Raw genomic sequence first — 26,583 nt, 5'->3', positions numbered from 1 at the left:
ATTTTGGGTATCTATACTTTACTGGAGTAATTATTTTTCAGCCGACTTTTTACTTCTACTCCTTACATTTTCACGCAATTATCTGTACTTTCTACTCCTTACATTTTAAAAATAGCCTAGTTACTCCTATTTTATTTCAGCCTTTCATTCAAAAAACAAACAAATTCGGATGGAGCGAATTTGATTGTGGTTGGATGAGAAGTATAAACATACGATTCCAACACCCTATTGGTTGGTACGCGATCCATCGCACCTGCACATGACGTCACGTCACACGCTCCAGCAAGGACGTTTGAATAAAATAGCATTTTCGGTTGATACAGTTATGATAAGTAGACGAAGATGTCCGTGATAGAGACTCAAGATTCGAGTGAAATGTCACAACCAAGCACCAGCCAGGAAGGTAACAGTGCCAGGAAGGTAACAGGAATGATATATATATATATATATATATATATATATACACATATATATTTCTGTGTCTGTGTTTTTATGTCTATTTGTTAATGATAGCCTCGTACAGTAAAAGATGGACCACCAGAATTGCCACAGTGTTATTAAATTAATATTTATTATAATTCATGATTATTTTTTTAGTTCATGAATTAGATAGGCCAATTAAGTAAAATCACTCACTTTGCATTTATAGAGTTAAGATAATGACTTATCATCTGATAACATATCGGCAATTAAATGAATGTAAATTTACATATGTTTGTATATGTCATAAAATAAATGTAACATTCAGAGGAATCTCTATTACTGTAACTTCTGGTCTGCTTGTCATTGGTTATTTATATAAACTGTCAAAATATGGTTAGAATATAGGTTGAAACTTTACATTAATGACACTTTAAATATATATTTGAATATATTTATATATACCAGCAACCCGACTCTTATCTTCCAAAGAGCATTCATCATCGTCCTCGTCATTGTCCCCGTCATTGGAAGGCCAGATGATGCAGTTTAGGAAAAACTACAGATAAAAATGACAAAAACAACATATGAAAATTGTGTCAAGTATAATCAAACATGCATATCACGTATCACATGAGATAAGCAAGCCAGCTGCAGTTTAATTTAGGAACTTATCCCATGAAAGGAATAAAATAATTGTAATATGTTCCTTGAGGTTTGATTATATTGTTTTCTTGAACAAAACACACACACACATTTATAGACATATATACTCAGCAAAAAAATAAACGTCCCTTTTTCAGGACTGTGTATTTCAACAATAATGTTGTAAAATCCAGATAACTTTACAGATCTTCATTGTAAAGGGTTTAAACAATGTTTTCCATGCATGTTCAATTAACCATAATCAATAAATTAACATGCACCTGTGGAATGGTCGTTAAGACCTTAACAGCTTACAGAAAGTAGGCATTTAAGGTCACAGTTCTAAAAACGCAGAACACTAAAGAGACTTGTCTACCGACTGTGAAAAACACCCAAAGAAAGATGCCCAGGGTCCCTGCTCATCTGCGTGAACGTGCATTAGGCATGCTGCAGGGAGGCATGAGGACTGCTGATGTGGCTAGGGCAATAAATTGCCATGTCCGCACTGTGAGACGCCTAAGACAGCGCTACAGGGAGACAGGAAGGACAGCTGATCATCCTCGCAGTGGAAGACCACGTGTAACAAATCCGAATATCACGCCTGCGCGACAGGTACAGGATGGCCACAACAACTGCCCGAGTCACACCAGGAACACACAATCCCTCCATCAGTGCTCAGACTGTCCGCAATAGGCAGTCCATGAGGAGGAGATGCACTGCAGTACTTCAAGCAGCTGGTGGCCACACCAGATACTGACTGGTACTTTTGATTTTGAGCCTCCCTTCATTCAGGGACACATTGGGAAACATTTTTAGTTTATGTCTTATGGTGTTGACTCTTTTAGTGTTCATACAAATATTTACACATCAAGTTTACTGAAAGTAAATACAGTTGAAAGACAGAGGAAGTTTCTTTTTTTGCTGAGTATATAAACCACTAGCATGTCAAAAGACAAATTTGGCAAATTTGATTTCTAATGTCATGGCCCCTTTAAATTAAGATTTCAACCTCTTTGAGATAATTAACAAAATTATGTACCTCTGAGGTCAACACATCATTTTTTTTCACGTGGAAAAATAAGTGGAACCACATCTGGACGCTGACAAATTAGTGGCCACAGCATGGTCTCCTTCAATCCTTTTCGTAGTTGCTTGATTTGCCTCATAGTTCGTCCGATTACCTAGGAAACATAAAAAAAAAAAAAACAAAGAACATTACAGAACAGGTTAAGACAACTCAAAATTGTTCTGGTTTGTTCAAATGCATATTACCGCATGATGTAGAAGCCTCTCATAGAGCCATCGTCGATTAGCACTGTTCATTGTAGGAAGGTCCCACGAAAAGCACAAATCATTAATGCTCTCCTTCTCTTCAGGTGTTGGTTCAGAGTGATCTGGCTCTCCATCAAAAATCCGTGTAATGTTGGCATTTCCTGAAAAACAAGCAAAAAAGACACTTTGTGGTCAGACACTGAAGGACATTAAGCTTAGACACGGCTAACTCAAAAATGGATGAATGCATACCAAAATTAAGGTGAAAACCACATTTCAGTTTCTGTGTAATCATTGAAAATAAGAAGCGGTTTACACCCTCTCCAACAGCAGGGTCCCCTAGGAAAGAAATAATATAAATATTGTTCTTGATGACTTCACATAATATACATTAAAAAGTTAAGGAAGTAACCTTCAAGCCTGGTTTTCAGAGGACATGCCCATTTCACATTACATGCTTTGTAAAAAGCGATGAGAGTTGCTTCTTGGTCTGAGATACTGCTTGTAAGGTCAATATGCAAGTACAATGTTTTTTTTAGATGCATGAACTTTAAGTACAGACTGCCTGAACAATTCAGCTGCCTTTATGGGGCCGGGCACAATTTTCCATTCTACAAAAGAAAGAAAGAATAGCAGTCTTAAAGAGGGAAAGGTTGTCATGAAATCAGTTAATTGGCACTGTATACTTTACAAGATGACATTTCAAGAAAGTTTGCTTGTTTCAGTCTCTGTTTGAAATTGTACTTGAATATCATGAAAAACATCTTATTTAATATGCTACAAACCCTTTGCTTCATTAGTAAAGCATAGTTGGCAGATTTTGGTAGTTAGTGGTCTGGGAAGCTATGCCTGATGGACCAGCTTCTTCCGCAGTGTCAACATCCACTGTCTCAATGTCTGACAAATCCCATTCAGGACACTGGCTGTAAAGCTAAATTCTGATCAATATAAAGACTTTTAAAATAGGTCAATTAGAATATTTAATAAATATAGAATATCTGCTTTAGAAATAACACTAACCATTAAGGCTTGATTGTTAGCAAACTCTTTGTGTTCAAATACTAACCTTTCTCAACAAGCACTGGCATGAATCTCAATATAATCAGGAGGGTACGTAACTTGGCATATTGGGCACTTTTTACTTGTGTCATCTTTGGCATCTTTACTGGGGGGATCACTATTGCTAGATATTGCAGAGAAAGCTTAAAAAAAGGTAAAGAGGTAAATTCAACAAAAGCACACAACCAATACATGTATTCTGTCTTGCTGCGGCTAACCTTCATTCCTCTGCTTTCCAGAGCATACCTCCACCTCTCCAAATTTTTCTCCACCTGTTCCCTGCTCTCGCTACAAAGCACAATGTCATCTGCAAACATCATAGTCCATGGAGACTCCTGTCTAACCTCATCTGTCTCCTGTCCATCACCAGAGCAAACAAAAAGGGGCTTAGAGCCGATCCTTGATGCAGACCCACCTCCACCTTGAACTCTTGTCACACCTCCACCACATCTCATCACTGTCTTACAGCTCTCATACATGTCCTGCACCACTCTAACATACTTCTCTGCCACTCCAGACCTTCTCATACAATACCACAGCTCCTCTCTTGGCACCCTGTCATACGCTTTCTCTAAATCTACAAAGACACAATGCAACTCCCTGTTATCTTCTCTGTACTTCTCCGCCAGCATCCTCAAAGCAAATACTGCATCTGATGTACTCAGATTTAGTCACTGCAGTAGGAAATCTATGTTTTCCACAGTTTTTTTCTCTTCTGAACATACTAGGAAAGGACCTGTAAAAGTGTTCAAAAGATGGTCATTAAATATTTTCAAAACAGCTTGTTTTGCTACTTGACATTACAAACATGTGTGTCTTACCATATTATTTTAATGTATTATCTATGAATCTATTATCTATTAATTATGAACACAATGGTTTGTAAAGCAAACTGATTTTTTTCTCGTTATTTCCCTACAGCAGCTTATGAACCAGAAGTCTAACACATTACCAGAAAACATCTTACATCCGCATTGAAAAATAAGGTGGATAATTTAAGAAATAATCTCTAACCTAGTCATCTCCTGCTGGACACTGGGCATTCTCAAACTCTGCTGATTCTGTCTGCCAGACTGAGTGAGAGTCAAAACACGGGATTGGCTCTGCCCCTGCCCCTGAACCTGCACCTGTTGTTCTTGACCAAGTGTGCCTGTTATGAGAGATAGCAAGTTCCTTGCTGCACTTGCAATAAGTGCATATTCTGGCTGTTGATAAAAAGAAAGTGAAAACATATTAAAGATTTTTTTTAAATATATGTTAGGGGTATAACAATACACTAGGGCTGCACAGTATACTTATTAACTCACATGTAATTAAGGTGGTGCTGCAGTACTGCATTCATGCAGTAATTCATATGACTCATGTCAAAGATACATTAGTTGTTCATTAGTTCTTGATTAATACATGTCTTAACTAATCATTAGTTCATTGTCAAGAAATTACAAATTCACGTATTAATGCATGATCATTCATGTACTGTTATTGTAAAGTGTTACCTGCTGAATGTTCTGTGCAACAACAAAAAATCGTATATGGACAAAATTACATAAAAGTATATTTTTATATCCCGCGATCCAGCATAGGTACGGAGGACGGATAAATGTTTAAAAGGCAGAGCTTAAATGTTTAGCCATGCCAAGTTATTAACTGATCAGTAGCGTTAACAACTTTAAAGGAGATATTATGAATTTTACTGACATTGTGAAAACATCAAATGGTTAATTTTAAATATAGTTAGACAGAAACTCACCTGTTCCCTGCTCATATTCCTCTGGGACACTGTTCCCTCTAAGCTGCGTGCATGCGCAATTGCGCACTGCTGACACGGTCTCCGCGCACAAAAAAATTCAACGGCGCACAAAAAAAAATTCAACGGCACACAAAAAAAATCCAACCTGAATTGAAAATAAAATAAACACATAATTCATTCTGTGCTATTTTGCAGTGTGAGTCAGTAAGTGACTGCTCCAGCCAATGATGCGATTCAAATACAGTACGTATTTACGCAGCCAATCAACGTTGACAGGCTATGGCAGCGTCCTTATGTGCAGCCACAGGTGTTTTAGCAAGCAAAGCGGTGTGGACGATGCGAAGTGCTGCTTATATTGACCCTTATATTGAGAAGGACAGACGGAAAAATTAAGGTGAAATTTAAGTCCTCAATCAGATTTGTGATCATGTAGTGTCATTTATTTTACAATTTTCATTTATGGATACTGATCATTAAACACTTTTACTAGTTTATGAGTAGTAGAAATGCTAATAATCATGTCATTACATTCTGTATTTTGCAGACAAAGAGTTACAGTCCCAGACCCCAGTAGGACCCTCTCACACAGTGCACAGCAGGAGCTTCACACACTGAAAGTCAGAGCTTTATAATTAAAATATTTAGTGTGTTTTCAAAATTGGGAGTTTATAGTTGGCCTGGTTTGGTTAACAGGTCCTGTTTTGCCATAGTTAAAATTAAATATTTATACTTCCAATAATAAAAGTATTCTAACAGAAATTTAAATGCTGAAATTTGATTCTTTTAATAAACCATGAGACTTGCATAGATGCGATGCTGCCGTGACCACAGTGCACACGTCTGATGTTGCTCACAGTGGTCCAAGCGACCGATCAGGGAGTTTTTGTGTTTGCTCAGACACATGAAAAATTAGAGGGAACATTGCTCTGGGACATAAGGGTAAACCATATAAACACGTTGTTTGAGGTCTCGGGAGAATAGAGTAAATTGACCGATAGCGCCATCTGCTGTTTTGGAAGAGGAAGTTGCTCCATTGCAATTGTGAGAAAATACGTTGGGTGCATTTGTGAGAAAATCTGTCTGCACACGTGTGAATAAGCCAAGTTTTCTTCATAAAGATATATATGCATATTTGCAACACACAATGCATATATTTGTTATACCTCTGCATTTTCTCTTAAATTGACTTGTGTTTGTGCATATTACTTTTTGTTTGTTTGAAGGTGGATTTTTTTTTTTTTTTGCAAAGCAGATTGTGTTTGTTTGCAAAACGCTGGATTTGTTTGTTTAATTTTGGCACATGAATAACTCCATACAGGTGCTTCATGTCCATTCTCACATCCTCTCAGCCTTCTTGTTTCTGATGTTACACCAGACTTCCCATGATCACTTGCACAGGGCAATTTACTCAAATATTTAAGTTTTTCTTGTTAAACATAAAGAATTTTGAGTTGGAATAAAGGATAATTGTAGTTCTTGAAACTAATCAGCATTAAAAAAATCAAAAAATATTAAGTGCCTGTTAAAAATACAATTCAGTTAGTCAAATGCTAATTTCTATTTGTGAAATAAACTTAAATAGTGTAAATTTAAGACAAAAAGAATAGTTGTTTTTTTAGGAATTTATTTTGATTTGTCTAACTCAAACAATCATGTACTGTATGTGACTTTTAGAGATTTTATTAAGGTAACATAACCTTTTTATTACTGTGAAATTTACAAGGCCACAGAATCATTTTTTAGAGTGAGGGAAAATAAAAATAAAAAGGCGCTGGATGCTGTGACATAATCAGGCACATAACTGCTCATAACTTCTATTCAACATTTTAATTAATTTTTAGTGCAGGTTTAAACACAGTATCTAAGCATTGGCAAAGTTTCATTAAATTCTGTCCAGACAGTTTTTCTCTGACAAAATCTGGCTGGACAGAAAGACAGACAGACAGAAAATTGTTTCAGTCCTTCAATGCCTAAACCATAAAGATACATTGGAGAGATGATCTTATGCCAGTTTCTTCATTCCTGAGTCTCCTACATTATTAATATAACATTATCCAGGTTTCTCAGGTGTGAGGGGTTTGATCTCAGAGCTGAAGTTAGAGCAGCACAGCCTTCATCTGAGACACCACAAACACGCAACCTGTAGAGAGACACAATGACACACTCTTCATCAGCAGATTTCAGTCTTCACTTAAAACGTACTTTAAAGCTGATGTTTGTAAAATTATGTTCTTATTTAGAATGACATCACCTGTTTATTCTAATTAACAATTTAATTAAAACTAATCATACTGAGTCTCATATTTTCTTTCTCTCAGCAGATGTGTGTATATTTATAGTGTATTGCTGCACAATCAAAAACAGTAAAAGTCTGAAACATTAAAATATTATGAACTGAAAGATATGATGTAAAGTATAAATCATTAAACTTAAAAAAACTGGTGTAAACCAGATTGTTTGCGAATAATATATTGTTTAATAGCTACTGTATTGCTTAATTATAAACCTACTGTAATCTACATGTCTTTGGACTGTGGGAGAAAACCCACCAAGTACAGGGAGAACGTGTAAACTCAGAGACGGGAATCAAACCTGAACCTGCAGGGCAACAGTGCTAACCACAAAGCCAACGTGCCACATACAATACATACATACATACATACATACAACATTTACTAATGTCTTACAAGTTTACACGTTCATACAGCTTACATAAAGAATGACAAAATAATATCAGAGGAGTCGAGGGGTGTTCAAGTAAACAAAACAAATTAAAAAGCAAACATTTAAAGTGTCCCTTATGTTTCCCGGAGTTGGCAACTCTAGAATTTTCACTAACCAAATAAAGTACCTCTCAGTGTCCCCAGTTTGCAGTGAGGATTTTCCAGTACAGCACAGAGACACTTCACTCCTGAGTCTCCTATTTCATTATTAGACAGATCCAGTTCTCTCAGGTGTGAGGGGTTTAATCTCAGAGCTGAAGTCAGAGCAGCACAGCCTTCATCTGAGACACCACACCACTTCAACCTGTAGAGAGACACAATGACACACTCTTCATCAGATTTCAATCTTCACTTAAGACTTACTTTAAGGCTGATGTTTGTAAAGATATTTTAATCAGAATGACATCACCTTTTTATTCTAAATAAAAATGTAATTAAAAATCATCATATTGAGTCTTATATTTTGTTTCTCTCAGTAGTATATTGCTGTATGATTAAAAAAGTAAAAGTCTAAAAATTATATTGATTTAAAGTATAAATCATTAAACTTAAAAAGAATCCATATTCATGTCTTGTGTAAACCAGACTGTTTGTGAATAATATATTGTTCAATAGCTATTGCTTAATTATAAATCTAATAGAGAGTAAAAAATATTCTCTGTTCCTTTGGAAGTTGTTGAATAGCTCAATTTTGGTAAATAACTAGGCTATGACTCAGAAAAAAAAGTGTGATGATAATGCTGATGAGCGATGATGGATAGTGAACCCTATGTGTCTCCTACGCTTCTCAGGCAGGCGACACAACAAGGTATTTAAAAATATCAGGGTGTGTGAGAAGGGGTTGTGTGTCTGGGTCTTTCATCCACTCTTCAGCTACCAGGTCATACGGATCAATGTTTTTGATCTCTACAATTTCCTCAAAATATCTCTGCTTGGCCCCGGCATTTACCTTCTCCCAGTAAGGTCTCTTTACTTTAGGTTTACTCTTCTTCATCTCAAAAGTAAACACCATGTAACAAATTTAAGAACAATAACAAGCCGCTCACAACTCTGTATCACTCTCAACACATCTGTGTCAGAAATCACCATGGCAACCAATCAGCATTAAAACCAAAGATGGCGGTGCCTTCCAAAAAGCAACGCGGTATAAAAACAGTGTGACGTAACTCCACATTCTCTATATTAAACATACAGTAGTGATCATGCACTGTGATCTCCTCTCATACACACACCTATTGATCCTGTTCTCAACTTCAGCTCTGTGTTACTGTATGAGTGTATTTGAGTCAGTGAGTTTATTTATAGATAATCTTTATTTCTGACAAAATATGAAATAATATAAGACTATTTAAGAGCTCAGTAAAATAAGTATTAAGAAAGACTGCATGGTTTTTCATGGCTGCTATGATACAGATCTGGCAACCCTGTTTATAGCAGTTAGATGGAGACGAATGTTCACTGACAAATTAAACATTATTTCAGCTTTAAGACCAATAAAATGTTTCTCATTTGCATTTCCCTGCTGCTTTTAAACCCTACAGCTCACACACAGTGCATTTAGTTTGTGTCCCAGGTGCAGTTTGTGTGATTAGTTACAGTGTTTTAGTAAATTTCACAGTAATTTCAGACACACTGCAGTCACAACAAGTCATGTCTTGCTTTGCAACTTCTCACATACAGTGGTTACTCACGCGGAATGTCTATGACTGCCATGCACTCTGTTGCGGCAAACGGCAACAGCCAAAATAAATCAGACGCAATTCAAAGTAATTTGTGAAATGACCGCCAGGTGGCGCAAGGGGACATTTTGCAAACGGCTGCAATTAATTTTGTTTAGACAGACTCTATGTTTCTCTCTGTCTACTGTTATTGTTATTATTAAAGAAAATAGCACAAACAACAGCTCAAGGGCTTGTAAAAACATTTTTATTTTTAACGGTAAAAATGTCAATTTTGGAGTCAGTGGTCCGAGCACAACATAATGATCTTTGTATGATAAAATGACTCGTGGCATGAATCTAAAAGAGACGCTTCAGTTTCAAATAATCATTTAACGCTGAACCCAAACAGCAAAGGAACATGATAATAATTTAAAGAATATTCATCAATATCTTGATTTTAGCTGTTTATGTCCAGCATTGAATAATTATTTAATTATTAATAATTAAAGCTGCTCACATCGCGCGCTTTCACTTTTAAAAAATGCAGTGTTTAATCAGCAAGTATATGTCGCCTCTCTTTATGAGAGATAAATATTCTGACTAAAACAAAGCTGCTCGTGTCTGCTCATATCGGGAGCATTTTGATCAAAGTGGAGATGAAAAGTGAAAGTGTGTAACAACAACACAGCACAATGCATGTGTGTATAAGCCTTTAAGTGAAATATAACAAACACATTTATACGTGTTAAAAAAGCACTGTCTTTGTGGCGCTGTGCGAAACACACGCCGATGTGAGCCGCTTTATTTCAGATGGTTGTGTATCGAGTGATTAAAAACAATACAATGCGTGTTATGATAAGGAAACTTTCTATCTCTTCCATTCCAGTGATTAAAAAACGGTAAAAATGTCAATTTTGGAATCCACAGACGGTTAGTGGCCCGAGCACAACTTAATAATCTTTGTATGATAAAATGACTCGTGGCATAAATTTACACGGAGCATTTTGATCAAAGGGGAGATTAGAAGGGGAAATGTAAAAGTGTCTACAAACAACATAGCACAATGCATGTGTGTGAATGGCCGAAATGTGGTTGTGAATAAACCTTCAGTTTCAAACAATCATTCAATAACATGATAATAATCAAAGGTAAAATAGTATTGTTCTTTTTGCTGTTTATGTCCACCATTTAATACTTATTTATTATTAATAATTAAAGCTGCTCATATCGCGCGCACTTTCACTTAAAAAATGCAGTGTTTAATCAAGTATATGTTGCCTCTCTTTATGAAACGATATGAGCTCGCTTCGGCTCATATCGGGAGCATTTTGATCAAAGTGGAGATGAAAAGTGAAAGTGTGTAACAACTTAGATTAGAAGGGGAAAAGTAAAAGTGTCTACAAACAACATAGCACAATGCATGTGTGTGAATGGCCGAAATCTGGTTGTAAATAAATCTTTTAGTGAATGTAAAATGTTCGCGTGAACCCGCGGCGCGCGCGTGCGCTCTTTCACTTTGCCGAGTTTTGATGTCAGATGAACGCCGAAGAAAACACCGCACCGGCAGAAGTAGACTAATGATTATGAATGCGTCGGGGAAAACAGCAAGGAAACTGACTGGCCATTTTAATAATTCATTGATAAGTTAATGTCTTTTCGTTTCGGCTGTGAGTGGATGCGCTGTAGTAATCCACGTTTCATCCGAATTTCATAAGCTAATTTTTTCCCCCATTAGTTTATATAAAAGCAGACATTTTGCTTTCTGTAAGTATATATTTTTCACGTCTGTGAGGCGAGTATACACAGAGTTTCGGTTTATTTTTTGACATGCTCAAGTTCACCGAAACCGATAGAGAATAGCGCTGTATCCCTGTTTGCTTTCATTATTTTACAACATCCTAACGTTTTGTCATCATTGTGCGTGCACTTAAATAAAAGTAAAGTCTTATAAAGGCTATGTAGCTTATATAGGTTTATTATATAGTTTTTGCCCATTATTCTGACAACACCTGTGACTCACGCTTTCTGATACACACAGCCAGAGTTTTCTGGCTACGCGAGTGTTACACATGATAAAATATAAAGGCTCACTGTGTTAACATTTACTTTGCTTAAATTCGATGAAACTAAGAAACCCCTATATTTAAGTTCTAAATTTGTACTGTAATTTTAGTACTGTGATGATAAATTCGTTTAATGTTTCACTTGTATTTTATAAGGTTTTTGCCGGCGGTGGTAGAGCACAACGAGGGTGCTGGGATGTGAAAATGTAATTTGTTAAAATGTTTTTATTATTTATTAAAGAACATTATGATGATCATAACAGCCTACTGCATTTAATTCTTATAATAACGCAAGAACACATCGACATCTGCTGACGCAGTAGCACAGCCTGACAATGTTTTAATTTGTATGGTAATTAATTTTCGTTTTTTTTCAGTTAATAAATCTACTACAAATTTAAAGAACACAAAATATAAGATAACGAAAAACATACATGCGTAGCATTTCTAATTACACATGATAAATCTAAAGGCTCACTGTGTTAACGTTTACTTTGCTTAAATTCGATAAGATAAGATTTAATTTAATTTAAATTCTACATTTGTACTGTAATTTTAATACTGTAATTATGAATTCATTTAACTACAACGTTTCACTTGATTTTATTTGCTACTATGTGCAGCTCTAATGGCGCGCGGCTCATTAATTCTTGAGAGAATGAACTGATGCCCGAGGCGTCAGTCTATAGTTATATAGCGCCACTCAGCGGTAGAAGCCAGCAAACGCACAAACCCAAATGCCGCCACCGTGAGGAGTGACGGTAAAACCAGAATACCGCATGAGTAACATCTGTACGTACATCTGACCCAAAGACTCTGTGACAAATCATCAGTGTGCAGTGTAAAGAAACAGTCTTCCTCCTCAGGACATTGATGATTATACCCACCTTTGGTTGCATAAACAGAAAACATCAGCGACAGGTAAACAGTATAGGTTCCTAAAGTAATGGCTTGATGCTTTTCTATGGCTGCAGTATAAATGAGATAAAAGTGTTATGCTGTGCAATTATTGCAAAGAAGCGGGTGCAGAATTAGCAGAGCCAACAATGTTTGTGTGCGGGAACTCACACTTTATGCGGGAATCGCTAGTAAATTCCAAGCTCCATTTACACTGCAGGAACATATTCAATAACAGGTCTCAACCGAATAATCCTCACACAGTTCAGGCGGCTGTTAACAGGCAAATAAGCCTTACAGTACAAACGCAGAAGCTCTCCGACAATAAAAAAATCTAATTTAACACAGCATATCTGATAGTGAAAGAAGAGATCCCATCTTACGAACTGATTGTTGCTCACTGTGTGGCAGGAACATTAACTGTGTTCAGCAGTGTAGATGTCAATTTAGAGGTACAGTGGAACCTCGGATTACGAGTAATGCGGTTTACGAGTGTTCCGCAAGACGAGCAAAGATTCTTAAGAAATTTTGACTTGAAAAACGAGCATTGTCTTGGTTTATGAGCACCGAGTATCATGTTTCACGCATGCGCTTCTTGGTTTGACGCAGAGCGTCACGTGATCACAACTGATTTTTCTCTCTCTTGCGCTGTGGAATCGTCTCCCCTGCTGGGTCTTAGTGCTTGTCTCTTACTGGTATAATCAACATCCGTGCACGCATGTACTGTTTACTATAACACTGTGACCCCGCGTATGTGTAAAACATATTTTATTTTGTGTTCGGAAGCGCGTGTACAGCGCGTGTACTGTTTCTTATAACACACGTGTGTGCGCGAGTAAAGCAAAAGAAATTCACAATACAGAGGTTAAAAATCTATTTTCTTCCTCATCGCGGTGTGTGTGTGCCCGCGAGCATAATTTGACACTGTGCCAGCTATGTGTGTGTGTGTAAAGCCCCCTTCACAAACACACACGCGCACACAAATATTAAGGCAAGAGACACACACTCTGCTCTCCGAAGAAACTCTGCTCTGTCGGGATATTTTTCAGAGGTAAGGTGCTGGTTCATTTGTTTGTTTGTTTTACTTTACAGCAGTGATTCTGTTAGCTTGCACTCACACGAGTGTCATTAGTAATGTTTATTGCTAATTTTCTGATAAAACAGTGTAGCGGGAGAGAGACGTTGATTTATGACTGCTGTTTATGAAAGTGTACTCCAGTGCGGGAGATGCATTGTGGGTAATGCAAGTGTGTGTGAACGCGAATGCGAGATGTAAGCTAGGATATAGAGCCTGAGTGGAGGAACTTTAATAATTTAGAAGAGAACAACTGTCTTTCTGTTTATGTGTGTGTGTGTTTAATTGAGACGAAAGGAGAAAGTTTTACTGTGTAAGATGAAAAGGGGGAGACAAGAGGGGTTGAAAGCAAGAGTCTCCGCTTACTCTAGCCTTACACACACACACACACACACTGGTATGGCAGCTGTGATGCTTTAGAGCGCAAAGCTCTGAGATCAGCACAGCGCATCACCAGGACTGAATTGCCAGCCATGCAGGACCTCTACAGACAGCGCTGTAGGAGGAGGATGCAGCGGATCCTCTCTGACCCCAGCCACCCCAGCCACAGACTTTTCACGCTCCTGCCGTCGGGCAGGCGGTACAGGAGCATCAAGACCCGCACCAGCAGATACAGAGACAGTTTCTATCCACCAGCCATCAGGCTTCTGAACTGCTGACATGCTGCACACACCAATATACACTCACCACAACTACTAGACTCTTAACAATGTCACTTTAAACAATGCCACTTTAAATTCATATTCAAATTACTTCATTGCACTTTGCACTGTTACATGTAAATACTAAATTATCTTAAAAGCTTACTTGCTCATACAGATACCATGCAATATTATTATTATTATTATTATTATTATTATTATTATTTATTTATTTTTATTTTTTTCTGTCCTCTTCCTATATTTCATATTATATGTTTATGTAAAGTTGGGGAACACGAGTCTAAGAATTTAGTTACGGTAATGATGCCTCATTGTTATCTGTATATGACAATAAAACTTGAAACACACACACACACACACACACACACATACACAGCGCCTGCGTGCACAAACGAAAACACTTACCTGTCGGGATTTATTTTTCACTTTTTTGAAAGGTAAAGTGCAGGTTAATTTTGTATTTATATTATTTGTACTTTATATTTTGTATTAATTATTTTTATGTATTTATTTTTTTGGGCTGTAGAACGAATAATTTAAGTTTCCATTATTTCTTATGGGAAAATTAGTTTTAAAAATTTGGTTTACGAGTGTTTTGGAATACGGGCCCACTTCCGGAATGAATTATGTTCGTAATCTGAGGTTCCACTGTATTAAAAAGACACTTCACCCAAAAATAAAATGGTATTATTATTTGCTCTTCCTTTCATCATTCTAAAGTCTTTCTTTTACCTTTAGAACACAAAGTTATTTTTAATATTCTGGGTATTCAACAACATTAGGGTGGGTGAATGATGATAATTTTAATTTCTTGGTGAATTGTCCTTTTAAATTTATTTGAGCACTACAACAACATCTGTACATTATTTGTGCATATAAAATTTATGCATGATATTTTGAGGACAGCCTGTGTAATTGTTTTCAGAAACTGGAAACATTAAATGTTTATCTAGAGGTAATCCGTCACACACAATGTTTCTGACTTCTCTTTTCCCATGCACTCCATACTTGTGTATGTTATGTGGCACATTAATATTTTTGGCTGTGCTCATAATATTTTTTTTTTGGTGCACAAATGCTCTCAATAAAAAAAAAGTCACCGTAGACCCCTGTTGAGTTATGGTGCAAGTTAAAACTAGACTAGTTTCGGTCCTCCAATGTGAGAACCATAAAGATACATTAGAGAGATGATCTTACCCCAGTGTCTCCAGTTTACAGTGAGGATTCTCCAGTACAGTACAGAGATCCTTCACTCCTGAGTCTCCTACATTATTATAGGACAGATCCAGTTTTCTCAGGTGTGAGGGGTTTGATCTCAGACTTGAAGTCAGAGCAGCACAGCCTTCATCTGAGACACGACAACCACACAACCTGTAGAAAGACACAATGACAGACTCTTCATCACCAGATGTCAATCTTTATTTAAGACTTACTTTAAAGCTGATGTTTGTAAAGATATTTCTTTCAGAATGACATCACCTGTTTATAATTAACAATTTAATTTAATTACAACTGATCATACTGAGTCTTATATTTTGTTTCTCTCAGCAGATGTGTGTATATTGCTGAACGATCAAAAACAGTAAAAGTCTGAAACATTTAAATATTATGATTTAAAAGATATGATGTAAAGTATAAATCATTAAACTTAAAATGAATTCATATTCATGTCTTGTGTAAACCAGATTGTTTGCAAATAATATATTGTGGCGTTTTTACGCCCGAAAGGATGGTGGAGAGACGAGTTATTAATTTGCTGCCCAATGCAAATGGCTGGGAGTACTTTATTGACTCACACAAGGTAACCAGCAGCATAACAACACACACACACATCACACATATCCTGGCTGAAGCCACTAAACCAAATACCTTTCCCCAACAGGGTGAACACATAACAGCCCCCCCCGCAAAGCATGATGGTTCCCAAGCGAAACCCCGCCCCCGTCACACTGCCCCCACCCGAGCTGTGACCGTCCCCGGTCACCATGGCTCAGTCCAACAGACGTGACGGTGGTCGGCGCCGGCGTTGGGAACGCCGGAGTCTGGTTGCGGAGGAAGGGGGCCCGTCGCCCTCCTTCTGAGGCGGACTGGCCTCCACAGCATTCGACGATGCCCTGGCGTGGGGCTGATAAGGAGCCAGACGATCCCGGTGGAGCACGACCAGTCGCGACCGCCCCGCCAACCGCACCCGGTAGACCACGTCAGAGAGCTGTGCGACGACCGTGCAGGGGCCCACCCAGTGCGACATAAGCTTAGGTGAGAGCCCCCTTTTCCTTCCGGGGGAATACACCCAAACTTGCTCCCCAGCAGCAAAGTCTCGCCCCCGGCTGTGCGTATCGTACACACGGCGCTGCTTAACCCCGGCGTCCGCCAAGTGTCTACGCGCCAATTCGTGGACACGGAACAGTTTGTCTTTTAATAAACAAAAATACTCCACACCTGGTTTCGTGGGTAAATCCACTTGTGGGGGGGACCCGAACACTAGATCCACAGGCGTGCGCAACTCGCGACCGAACATCAACGCAGCTGGCGTCAGCTGCGAGGACTCCTGCACCGCTGTACGATACGCCCAAAGCACGAGAGGCAAATGCTCGTCCCAATCTTTTTGCCGGTCGCTGGTAAGCACGGCGAGTTGGGTGGTGAGTGTTCGGTTGAACCGTTCCACGAGGCCGTCACTTTGTGGATGCAGGGGCGTGGTGCGGGTCTTTTTTACTCCGAGGCGCTCGCACACCGCCGCAAACACCTCCGCCTCGAAGTTACGCCCCTGATCGCTGTGCAACTGCTCCGGGACGCCGAATCGACTGAACACCTCGTCCACCAGCACTCGAGCCGTGGTGGAAGCGCTCTGATCTGGAACAGCGAACGCCTCCGGCCACTTCGTAAAATAATCCATGGCCACCAGCACATAACGATTCCCGCGATCAGAGACGGGAAACGGCCCCAGAATGTCCACGCCCATACGTTCCATGGGCGCCCCCACCCGAAAGTCTTGCAAGGGTGCTCGTGAGCGCTGGGTAGGGCCCTTCTTTGCCGTGCAGACATCGCATCTGTGAACAAAAAGTTCGCTATCAGTATGACAACCCGGCCAGTAGAACCGAGCACGCAACCGCCGCAGTGTCTTAGTTACCCCAAAGTGTCCCGAACCTGCGTGCCCATGAACCATCCCCAGCACACATGCCCGCAAAGTCCGCGGCACCAGCAGCTGAAAAGATTCGCCAGCGCCACACGGCCGTTCCCACTGGCGGTAGAGTAAGCCCCCCCGCAACGCTAGTCGGTGAAACTGCGAGTGGAGAGCTTTTTCTTCTGGACCCAGGTGGGCAATGGCGGCATAATCCGGTCTCTGGCCCGCGTTAACCCAACCTAATACCCGCTGCAGCGCCGGGTCCTTCTCCTGTTCGACCATTAGCTGCTCGCAGTCCATCTGTGGCACAGGCGAAACGACCACCGGCGATGGTTTAGGTGCCGCAGTGACTCGGCTGCACGCCGGCTCGGACGGCCGATTACCGACGGGGGCTTCGGAAGACTGCGCAGGGAGAATGTTCTGGTTCACGGGGGTCGGGGTGTGTTCGCTGTCGTGACCACCCACACGCTCTTCAGCCCGCTCGCAGTGTCGACAACGCTCCTTGCTACACGGCCGGCGGGATAAAGCGTCCGCGTTACCATGCAGTTTCCCAGCTCGGTGCTGGACGGTAAAGTCATAGTCCTGCAACCGCTCTAACCAGCGCGCCAACTGCCCCTCGGGCTCTTTAAAACTAAGTAGCCACACCAGCGAAGCGTGATCGGTCCGCAGCGAGAAGGATTGCCCGTATAAATATGGCCTAAAATGTTTTAGAGCCGCGACGACCGCTAGCAGCTCGCGCCGCGTGACGCAGTAATTCTTCTCCGGTCCAGACAACGCGCGGCTGAAGTAAGCGACAACACGCTCTTCGCCCCCGGCAACCTGAGACAGGACGGCTCCCAGCCCTACATCGCTCGCGTCCGTGTCGAGAATAAACGTACGAGCTATATCAGGATACTCGAGAACGGGCGACGTAACCAGAGCTTCCCGTAACCGAGTAAACGCACGCGCGTGCTCCCTGTCCCAGCGAAACGGCTGGTTCTTTCTCGTGAGCGCGTGCAGCGGGCTGGCGATCGTAGCAAAATCCCTCACGAACCGGCGATAGTACGACGCTAACCCGAGAAAAGTGCGCAGCTGCGACACATTTGACGGCTCAGGCCAATTCCGTACCGCGGCAATTTTGGCTGGATCGGTGGCAATCCCTCGAGCGCTAATGACGTGTCCCAGAAAGACAGTTTCTTGCCGCAACAACTGGCACTTTTTGGGATTGAGCTGCAAATTCGCCCGCCGGATAGCTAGAAACACCTCCCGTAGGTTAGCTAGCGCGACCGCAAAATCCTTGCCGTGCACCAATAAATCGTCTAAGTAGACGACACAACGGTTGCGAGGGATCTCTGCCAATACTCTCTCCATCAACCGTTCGAACGTAGCGGGAGCGTTGCAGAGGCCGAACGGCATGCGCCGAAATTGCCATAGCCCTTGTCCGATAGAAAACGCGGTTTTGGGTCGTGCTTCCGGGGCGAGCTCTACTTGCCAGTACCCGCTACGCAAATCCAACGAGCTAAACCACGCCGAGCCCGCAACGTGTTCCAACGCATCATCTATTCGCGGCAACGGATAAGAATCTTTACGCGTCACCTCGTTTAACCGCCGGTAGTCCACACAAAACCGCCACGATTCGTCCTTTTTACGCACGAGTACAACGGGTGAAGACCACGGTCCGGATGCTGGCTCTATGACGCCCGAGTCGGCCATCTCACGCAGCTGCTGCTCGGCTATAGCTCGTTTAGCTAACGGGAGGCGTCTCGGATGTAACCGAACAGGAGCTGCGTTACCTGTATCGATGTGGTGCTGCACCAGATCGGTATGCGTGCACTCGCGCTCATCCACTGCGAAAATATCTGCGAACTCGTGCAAAAGGGACTTCACAGCGTCGGTCTGCGTCTGATTTAGCCCCACACTGCTACGCTGCATCAGCTCGGCCATTATTCTCGCTCGGACAGCTACCGGATGTTTACACGGCGCGTCCACCGGAAGTTCCGCCCCCTTGGTGCATGCTACTAACCCGTCCGGCTGCGCTTTGGGCACTAGCAACCTAGCTAAACCGAAACTACCACGCAGAGTCCCGTCCGCGAGATTTAGTACCGCACCCCACCTTTCCAAAATGTCTAATCCCAAGATACAATCATCCTCTATATCCGCCACAAAGAATGGGTGAAAAAGAATGATTGCACCTACTTGTATTCGCACTGTGCGACAGGCCCGTATCCTCAGATAACTCCCCGACACGGTGCGAATGTTCACGGCCGGGTCCGGCAGCACACGACCGCGCTCTCCATGCTCCAACAATCCCCCGCGCAGCAGCGAAACTGTAGAGCCGGTGTCCACGAGCGCCCGCAGCGAAACGTTGTCCAGGCCGCAGTCCACATAGACCCCGGCGCGATTTCCGACACGTCCCGACCGGAAGTTAAATCCGGCAGTTGGGGAAACAAAGATGGCTGTGGGAGGCGGTTTCCCCTCGGCGCCCCCCGAAGCTAGTTTAACGGCTGCTGGGGTACGCTGTCCTCCGGCCGGAGAACGTTGCAGCGGTGGTCTGGCGGTCCCTGGCCTCGGCGTCGTCGCGGAAACTCGGAGGCTGGGTCGAGGCCTAGCCGTGACGGGTAGCCCTGTCCCCGGCTAGGTTCACCTACCCAGCGGCCGCGAGCCACCGAAGATCGCTCGGCTCTCTCGCCGCGGTGTTCACCCAAGATGGGCTCGGCGCGCTCGGCCTCACGCATCGACTCGGACAGGGACGCCGGTGCCGCTAACCGGAGGTGCTCGCGAAGCCGGTACGGCCGGACTCCCCGAAGGAACGCGCGACGAGCTAGCTCCTCCTGCTGGCCGTGTCCGAAATCCGGATAGCCCTGGCGCGCGAGAGATCGCAGGTCCATGGCGAACGCCCCTAGTGGCTCAGAGGCGCTCCGCACGCGGGTTGCCAACTCCTCGCCCGCGGCCTCGTTACGATCCCCTGCGCCGAAGCGGAAACAGAGCGACTGCTGCAGCTTCACCCAATCCCCCCGCTCATCAGCCCGGAGATCTTGCAACGCCCGCAGCGCGTCACCCTCCAACGAGAGGGCCACCCGGACAGCTGTTTCCGCCGGGGACCAGCCCGCGAATTTGGCGGCTAGCTCTACCTGGGCGATGAACGCGTGGGGGTCGCCGGCGCCGTTGTAGGCCGGCAGGCGTAGCTGCAGGTCGCTTCGCTGGCGGACGGAACACGGAGCTGTAGCTTGCTCCGGCGTCGGCGCCATGTCACTGGAGGAATCCGCTCCGAGGTCTAATGCCGGAACCTGGAACGCGCCGCTCCGCTCCGGTCGCCGCTCCTTGCCCGCGCTGGCCCCGTCAGGGAGGGTCTTCCTCCTCAGCTGCTCCGCCACTCGGCAGCCTCTTTGGATCCTCCGGATTTCCTCCGGGGTGCGCTCTAACTCGCGACTCTCCATCCCACTTCTGACACCAATTGTGGCGTTTTTACGCCCGAAAGGATGGTGGAGAGACGAGTTATTAATTTGCTGCCCAATGCAAATGGCTGGGAGTACTTTATTGACTCACACAAGGTAACCAGCAGCATAACAACACACACACACATCACACATATCCTGGCTGAAGCCACTAAACCAAATACCTTTCCCCAACAGGGTGAACACATAACAGCCCCCCCCGCAAAGCATGATGGTTCCCAAGCGAAACCCCGCCCCCGTCACAATATTGTTCAATAGCTATTGCTTAATTATAAACCTACTGTAATCTACATGTCTTTGGACTGTGGGAGAAAACCCACCAAGTACAGGGAGAACGTGTAAACTCAGTGACGGGAATCAAACCTGAACCTGCAGGGCAACAGTGCTAACCACAAAGCCAACGTGCCACATACAATACATACATACATACATACATACATACATACATACATACAACTTTTACAAATATCTTACAAGTTAACACGTTCATACAGCCTACATAAAGAATGACAAAATAATATCAGAGGAGTCGAGGGGTGTTCAAGTAAAAAAAAAAAAAAAAAAAACATTAAGTGTCTCTTATGTTTCTCGGAGTTGGCAACCCTAGAATTTGCATTTTCCTGCTGCTATTAAACCCTCCAGCTCACACACAGTGCATTTAGTTTGTGTCCCAGGTGCAGTTTGTGTGATTAGTTACTTCTGCTTAAGTCTCTATTAGAGAATGTGTCTTACTGAGGAGCAGGTCATGTGACTCTCAGAGAGATGATCTTACCTCAGTGTCTCCAGTTTACAGTGAGGATTCTCCAGTACAGCACAGAGACACTTCACTTCTGAGTCTCCTACATTATTATTAGACAGATTCAGTTCTCTCAGGTGTGAGGGGTTTGATCTCAGAGCTGAAGTCAGAGCAGCACAGCCTTCATCTGAGACACCACAATCCCACAACCTGTAGAGAGACACAATGACACACTCTTCATCACCAGATTTTTATCATTATTTAAGACTTATTTTAAAGCTTATGTATTTGTTTATTCTGTTTATTCTAAATAACAATCTGTAAATAAGATGTGTGTATATTTACATTATATTTCTACACAATCAAAAAAAAGTCTTAAACATGGTGGAAAACAAATTAAAAGATATAATGTAAAGAATAAATCATTTAACTCAAAAAGAATTAATATTCATGTCTTGTATAAACCAGATTATTTGCTGATTATTTATTGTTAAATAGATATTCCTAAATTATAAATCTAATGGAGAGTAAAACATGTCTACTGTACAAAATGGATTCATCAGGTTTTACAGGCTTAAAAGTGAAATTCGCAGTAAATAAAAATTCTACAGAAAGACTGACATAAAGAGAAAGAGTCAGATATGCTAAGGATTTTGTTCATTTCAGGAAGGATCATTCAAAAAAAATAATTGCTACTTCTGGAGCAATATCTTGGCTGTGGATTGGAGTTTGAAGATTTTTTACATACATTATTTTAATCATATGCATCAGGCAATAACTGATCATCTTTTAACTCATATTAAACTCAACAATTTGGAAGCTCGTTTAAAATTACATTTGGGGGAGCCTTACAATTTGGGGGCTCATCTGCATTTTTTCTTCAAGAAATTTATTTAGCTACAGTATTTATTTAACCCTCATATTATGTTGAAAAAAAAAAACACATTGGTTATGTTGCGGGTCATTTTGACCTGCACTGTGTAAATCAACTCAGAACTGTCAAAAAACTGAGTTTAAACAACAGCAACTTTATTTTCTATTAGACAAACATTTTAAAAACTGAAATACAACACAATTTGAAATTCCAGAACAATTTTTGTAACAACTATTTTGTTTAGTTTTAGATTTTTAGTGTTTAGCATTTTCAATGTTGTCCACATGATATAATGTAAATGTGTATTTTCTGCAGATGTAATTTTTGTATTTCACACAAGATGTGCTTGTTTTACTGTCCTTTCCGGAGGGACAGACCTGGCATCTCTTCTGTTTCTCTACACCTGTATCCACTGGATCCATTGCAGATTGTATGGATGGCACGACTTTTTCAATTACAGCTGCACCTGCTGGTGATTGAGCTGGCCTGGCTCGCCTCTGGATCTTGGGAGTGACAAGGCTTTTGCCTAGTTCTTCCTGGAAAAGCCGACGTCGGTAGAATTTGCCAGCATTTCATTGATGATGGATTTCAGTCCACAGGACATAGGCATTGTAAGCAGACACATCTACAATGTTGTAGAAAATAACCAAGGGCCAACGAGCTGTCTTGCGCTGGCAGCTGTATGTTGCTGTGACTTTGTCCAGATTGTCAACTCCTCCTTTGGTCGAGTTGTAGTCCAGGAACATTTGTGGCTTCTTGTCTTGTCTTGTGGCCAGAGATGCATCTATGTGCATTGTGCTCATGACAAGAATTTTCTTGTTTTTCTTTGGGCAGTATGAAACAACTGTTGCTTTCTCAGAGAAAACAAATACTCTGGAATGCAAAGATCTTCCCTGCATTTTCAGAATTTCACTGGGAAGTTCTGGCTTATTTCTTCTTATTGTTCCCAACATAGTCAGCTTTCAAGGCGGTAGGATGTAAAGAAGTTGTCACAAGTGATGTTGTGACCTTGCAGCCCTTCACTCATCTCCAGCACCAAACGGATCCCCTGATTCTTCTCAGATGCTCCTCCAGGTAGCTTTCCAGTGTATACTTGCATATTCCATGCATAGCTAGATTTTGCATCAAAAGCTTCCCATATTTTGATGCCATACTTGGACGGCTTGCTGGGCATATACTGCCGGAAAGGACAGCGGCCCCTGAATGGAACAAGGCGTTCATCATGGAGGCCAGGGTTATACATCAAAGGAAGATTTTCAACCCATTTATCCCATATATCCCTGATTGCAGCCAGTTTGTCTCTTTCACGTCGACCAGCTCTGGTGTCACGGTTGTCAAATCGGATCACACGAGATATCATGTGAAACGTTTCCAGAGACAATGTTGATTGAAAGATTGGCCTTCCATTCTCTTCATTCCACAGACTTGCAGTTGCTTCTCCCTTTGACCTGTATACTACAGCTAACACCAGTTTCCAGAATAAGCATGCAAGTCAGTCTGATCCAGTGGCTTCCATTTCTCTTGAAATACACACCTCCCCTCCGAGTTACTCATGTCAAGTGTAATCCTCTCGATTGGTGGGATATGAAGAGCTGAAACGTGGATTGAATATCATCAGCTCGTGTGATGGCAAATCTTGAAGGACCAGGAGTAATTTTGATGACATTAGAAGATGACAGTCTGCCTCGGCTTAGGTATGGTGAGGTTGACCATTTCATAATTACATCTTTAGATGTCCATGTGCCCTCTGTGGATGATGATTGCTGCAGTCCTTCGTTTTCATCTGATGTAGAGAATGCAGCAGACTCCTCCTCTAAATCTTCCTTATCGTAGCAAAATTGACAGTCAGGATCATCAATAACATTGTCCTCGGGCTCTGAACAATCCTCTGTCTCTGAAATCTCTTATTTTTCATCACTATCCCAGTTAAAAATCTCTGATAAAACTTCTTTAGCTGTAAACCTTCTGGAGCTCTATTTTGGTGTGCTTCTCAAAGAGATGACATGAGAACAGTAACAAGGAAAAAGGGAAAAAAGCTCGTCCGGTATACACATCTGGGTCTGTGGGTCTGAATGTTTATTTAGAGGCTATTCAAAACGAAGTACATCAGAGAGACATGTTTATTTTGGATCTGACCAGCTTTTTACCCACATCAATGTGTCCGGGTCAAAATGACCCACAACATCACCCCATACCCTCCTCTCCTTTCTCTGTTTCACACACACACCCTGATTCTTTTTAAAGGTAAAGTGCAGGTTAATTAGTTTTATTTTTACTTTAAACGATCTATTAATAATTTCTATATAAATATTTTTGGGTTGAGGAATGAATCATTGTAGTTTCCTATAATTTCTTATGAAGAAGATTTAAAGGCGCAGAGATGACATTTCATTGCGAGATTCATTTCCTTTGGTTCGGTTACGGTTTTTGGCCACATGGTGGGATTGTTGGGAAAGGAGACAGATTTAGTCAAGTGGATTGGTGTGCTTTATATTGTAAGTTTATGTCTAAGGTGTATAGGACTTATTTTGTCCCCGACTTATAAACGAATCTGACTTACAAACATGCTCCTGGAACGGAACTCATTCATAAGTAGGGGACTACCTGTACCTAGGAATGTATTTTGACAAGAAACTAATATGAAAAAAAAATGTATATAAGAAAAATTTAAGAGACATGCAAGAATTTCAATAACATAATAAAATGCCTAAAAGGACATATGTGGAAAGCTAACAGAGCCATATCAACATGCATATAGTGTGCACTCATGAGAGCTACCATAGAATATGGCTGCATAGTATTCATTTCTGCAGCAGAGTCTAACCTAAAACAGATCAGCATAATGCAATCTCAAGCCCTGCATGTTGTGGGGTCTTTAAAACATCCCCAGTAGCAGCCATACAGGTAGAAGTTGAAGAAATGCCATTAATAATCAGAAGAGTAAAGCTAATTTTGGCATACTGGGTAAATCTGCAAGAGCATAACAAAGAGCACTTAATAAAGGCCATCCTCAAAGAGTGGAAACCCTAGCAAATCCAAACCTTAGCTTTGGATGGACAGGGTACACCAAAGCAAAAGGTCTAAGACTACAGAATCTTGCGACTGTAGCAGTCCCACAGTGCCACTATACAGCACCCACCATGGAAATTAACAACTCCACCAATAGATGTAAGTCTAAAACACAATAAATGACATCACAACCACAAACAGGATAATAGTCCAAAACCATATAAACACAACAGAAAAAAGGAAACTATTCCTTTATATATATATATATATATATATATATATATATATATACAGTGGTGTGAAAAACTATTTGCCCCCTCCCTGATTTCTTATTCTTTTGCATGTTTGTCACACTAAAATGTTTATGCTCATCAAAAACCCATAACTATTAGTCAAAGATAACATAATTGAACACAAAATGCAGTTTTTAAATGAAGGTTTACGTTATTAAGGGAGAAAAGAACTCCAAACCTACATGGCCCTGTGTGAAAAAGTGATTGCCCCACTTGTTAAAAAATAACTTAACTGTGGTTTATCACACCTGAGTTCAATTTCTGTAGTCACCCCCAGGCCTGATTACTGCCACACCTGTTTTAATCAAGACATCACTTAAATAGGAGCTACCTGACACAGAGAAGTAGACCAAAAGCACCTCAAAAGCTAGACATCATGCCAAGATCCAAAGAAATTCAGGAACAAATGAGAACAAAAGTAATTGAGATCTATCAGTCTGGTAAAGGTTATAAAGCCATTTCTAAAGCTTTGGGACTCCAGCGAACCACAGTGAGAGCCATTATCCACAAATGGCAAAAACATGGAACAGTGGTGAACCTTCCCAGGAGTGACCAGCCGACCAAAATTACCCCAAGAGCGCAGAGACAACTCATCCGAGAGGCCACAAAAGACCCCAGGACAACATCTAAAGACCTGCAGGCCTCACTTGCTCAATTAAGGTCAGTGTTCACGACTCCACCATAAAAAAGAGACTGGGCAAAAACGCCCTGCGTGGCAGATTTCCAAGGCGCAAACCACTTTTAAGCAAAAAGAACATTAAGGCTCGTCTCAATTTTGCTAAAAAACATCTCAATGATTGCCAAGACTTTTGGGAAAATACCTTGTGGACCGACGAGACAAAAGTTGAACTTTTTGGAAGGTGCGTGTCCCGTTACATCTGGCGTAAAA

General features: G+C 41.5%; 1 protein-coding gene and 1 long non-coding RNA gene across 3 annotated transcripts in view; both read right to left on the bottom strand.

The window, feature by feature from the left end:
* Positions 1 to 618: 618 nt before the first annotated feature.
* On the bottom strand, positions 619 to 3,539 carry LOC128533849 (uncharacterized). Its single transcript, XR_008361396.1, has 7 exons — positions 3,404 to 3,539; positions 3,123 to 3,268; positions 2,750 to 2,948; positions 2,590 to 2,676; positions 2,338 to 2,498; positions 2,105 to 2,246; positions 619 to 979 (listed from the first exon to the last, which is right to left on the bottom strand). It is a non-coding gene; the product is annotated as an uncharacterized LOC128533849 (long non-coding RNA).
* A 3,689-nt stretch (positions 3,540 to 7,228) lies between these two features.
* LOC128533814 (protein NLRC3-like) overlaps positions 7,229 to 26,583 on the bottom strand; it is a 46,108-nt gene continuing 26,753 nt past the window's right edge. For both annotated transcript variants that reach the window (XM_053508076.1, XM_053508075.1), the window contains 2 exons: positions 7,998 to 8,173; positions 7,229 to 7,286 (listed from right to left, as the gene is read on the bottom strand). In XM_053508076.1, the coding sequence (XP_053364051.1) occupies positions 7,243 to 7,286; positions 7,998 to 8,173 (220 nt within the window). In that variant the 3' untranslated portion in view covers positions 7,229 to 7,242. The remainder of the gene's footprint in view (positions 7,287 to 7,997; positions 8,174 to 26,583) is intronic.

Source organism: Clarias gariepinus, chromosome 12 (assembly GCF_024256425.1).
Source record: "Clarias gariepinus isolate MV-2021 ecotype Netherlands chromosome 12, CGAR_prim_01v2, whole genome shotgun sequence".
Classification (NCBI taxonomy): Eukaryota; Metazoa; Chordata; class Actinopteri; order Siluriformes; family Clariidae; genus Clarias; species Clarias gariepinus.
Note: the sequence above shows the minus strand (reverse complement) of the source record. Positions and strands in the feature narration are given on the sequence as shown.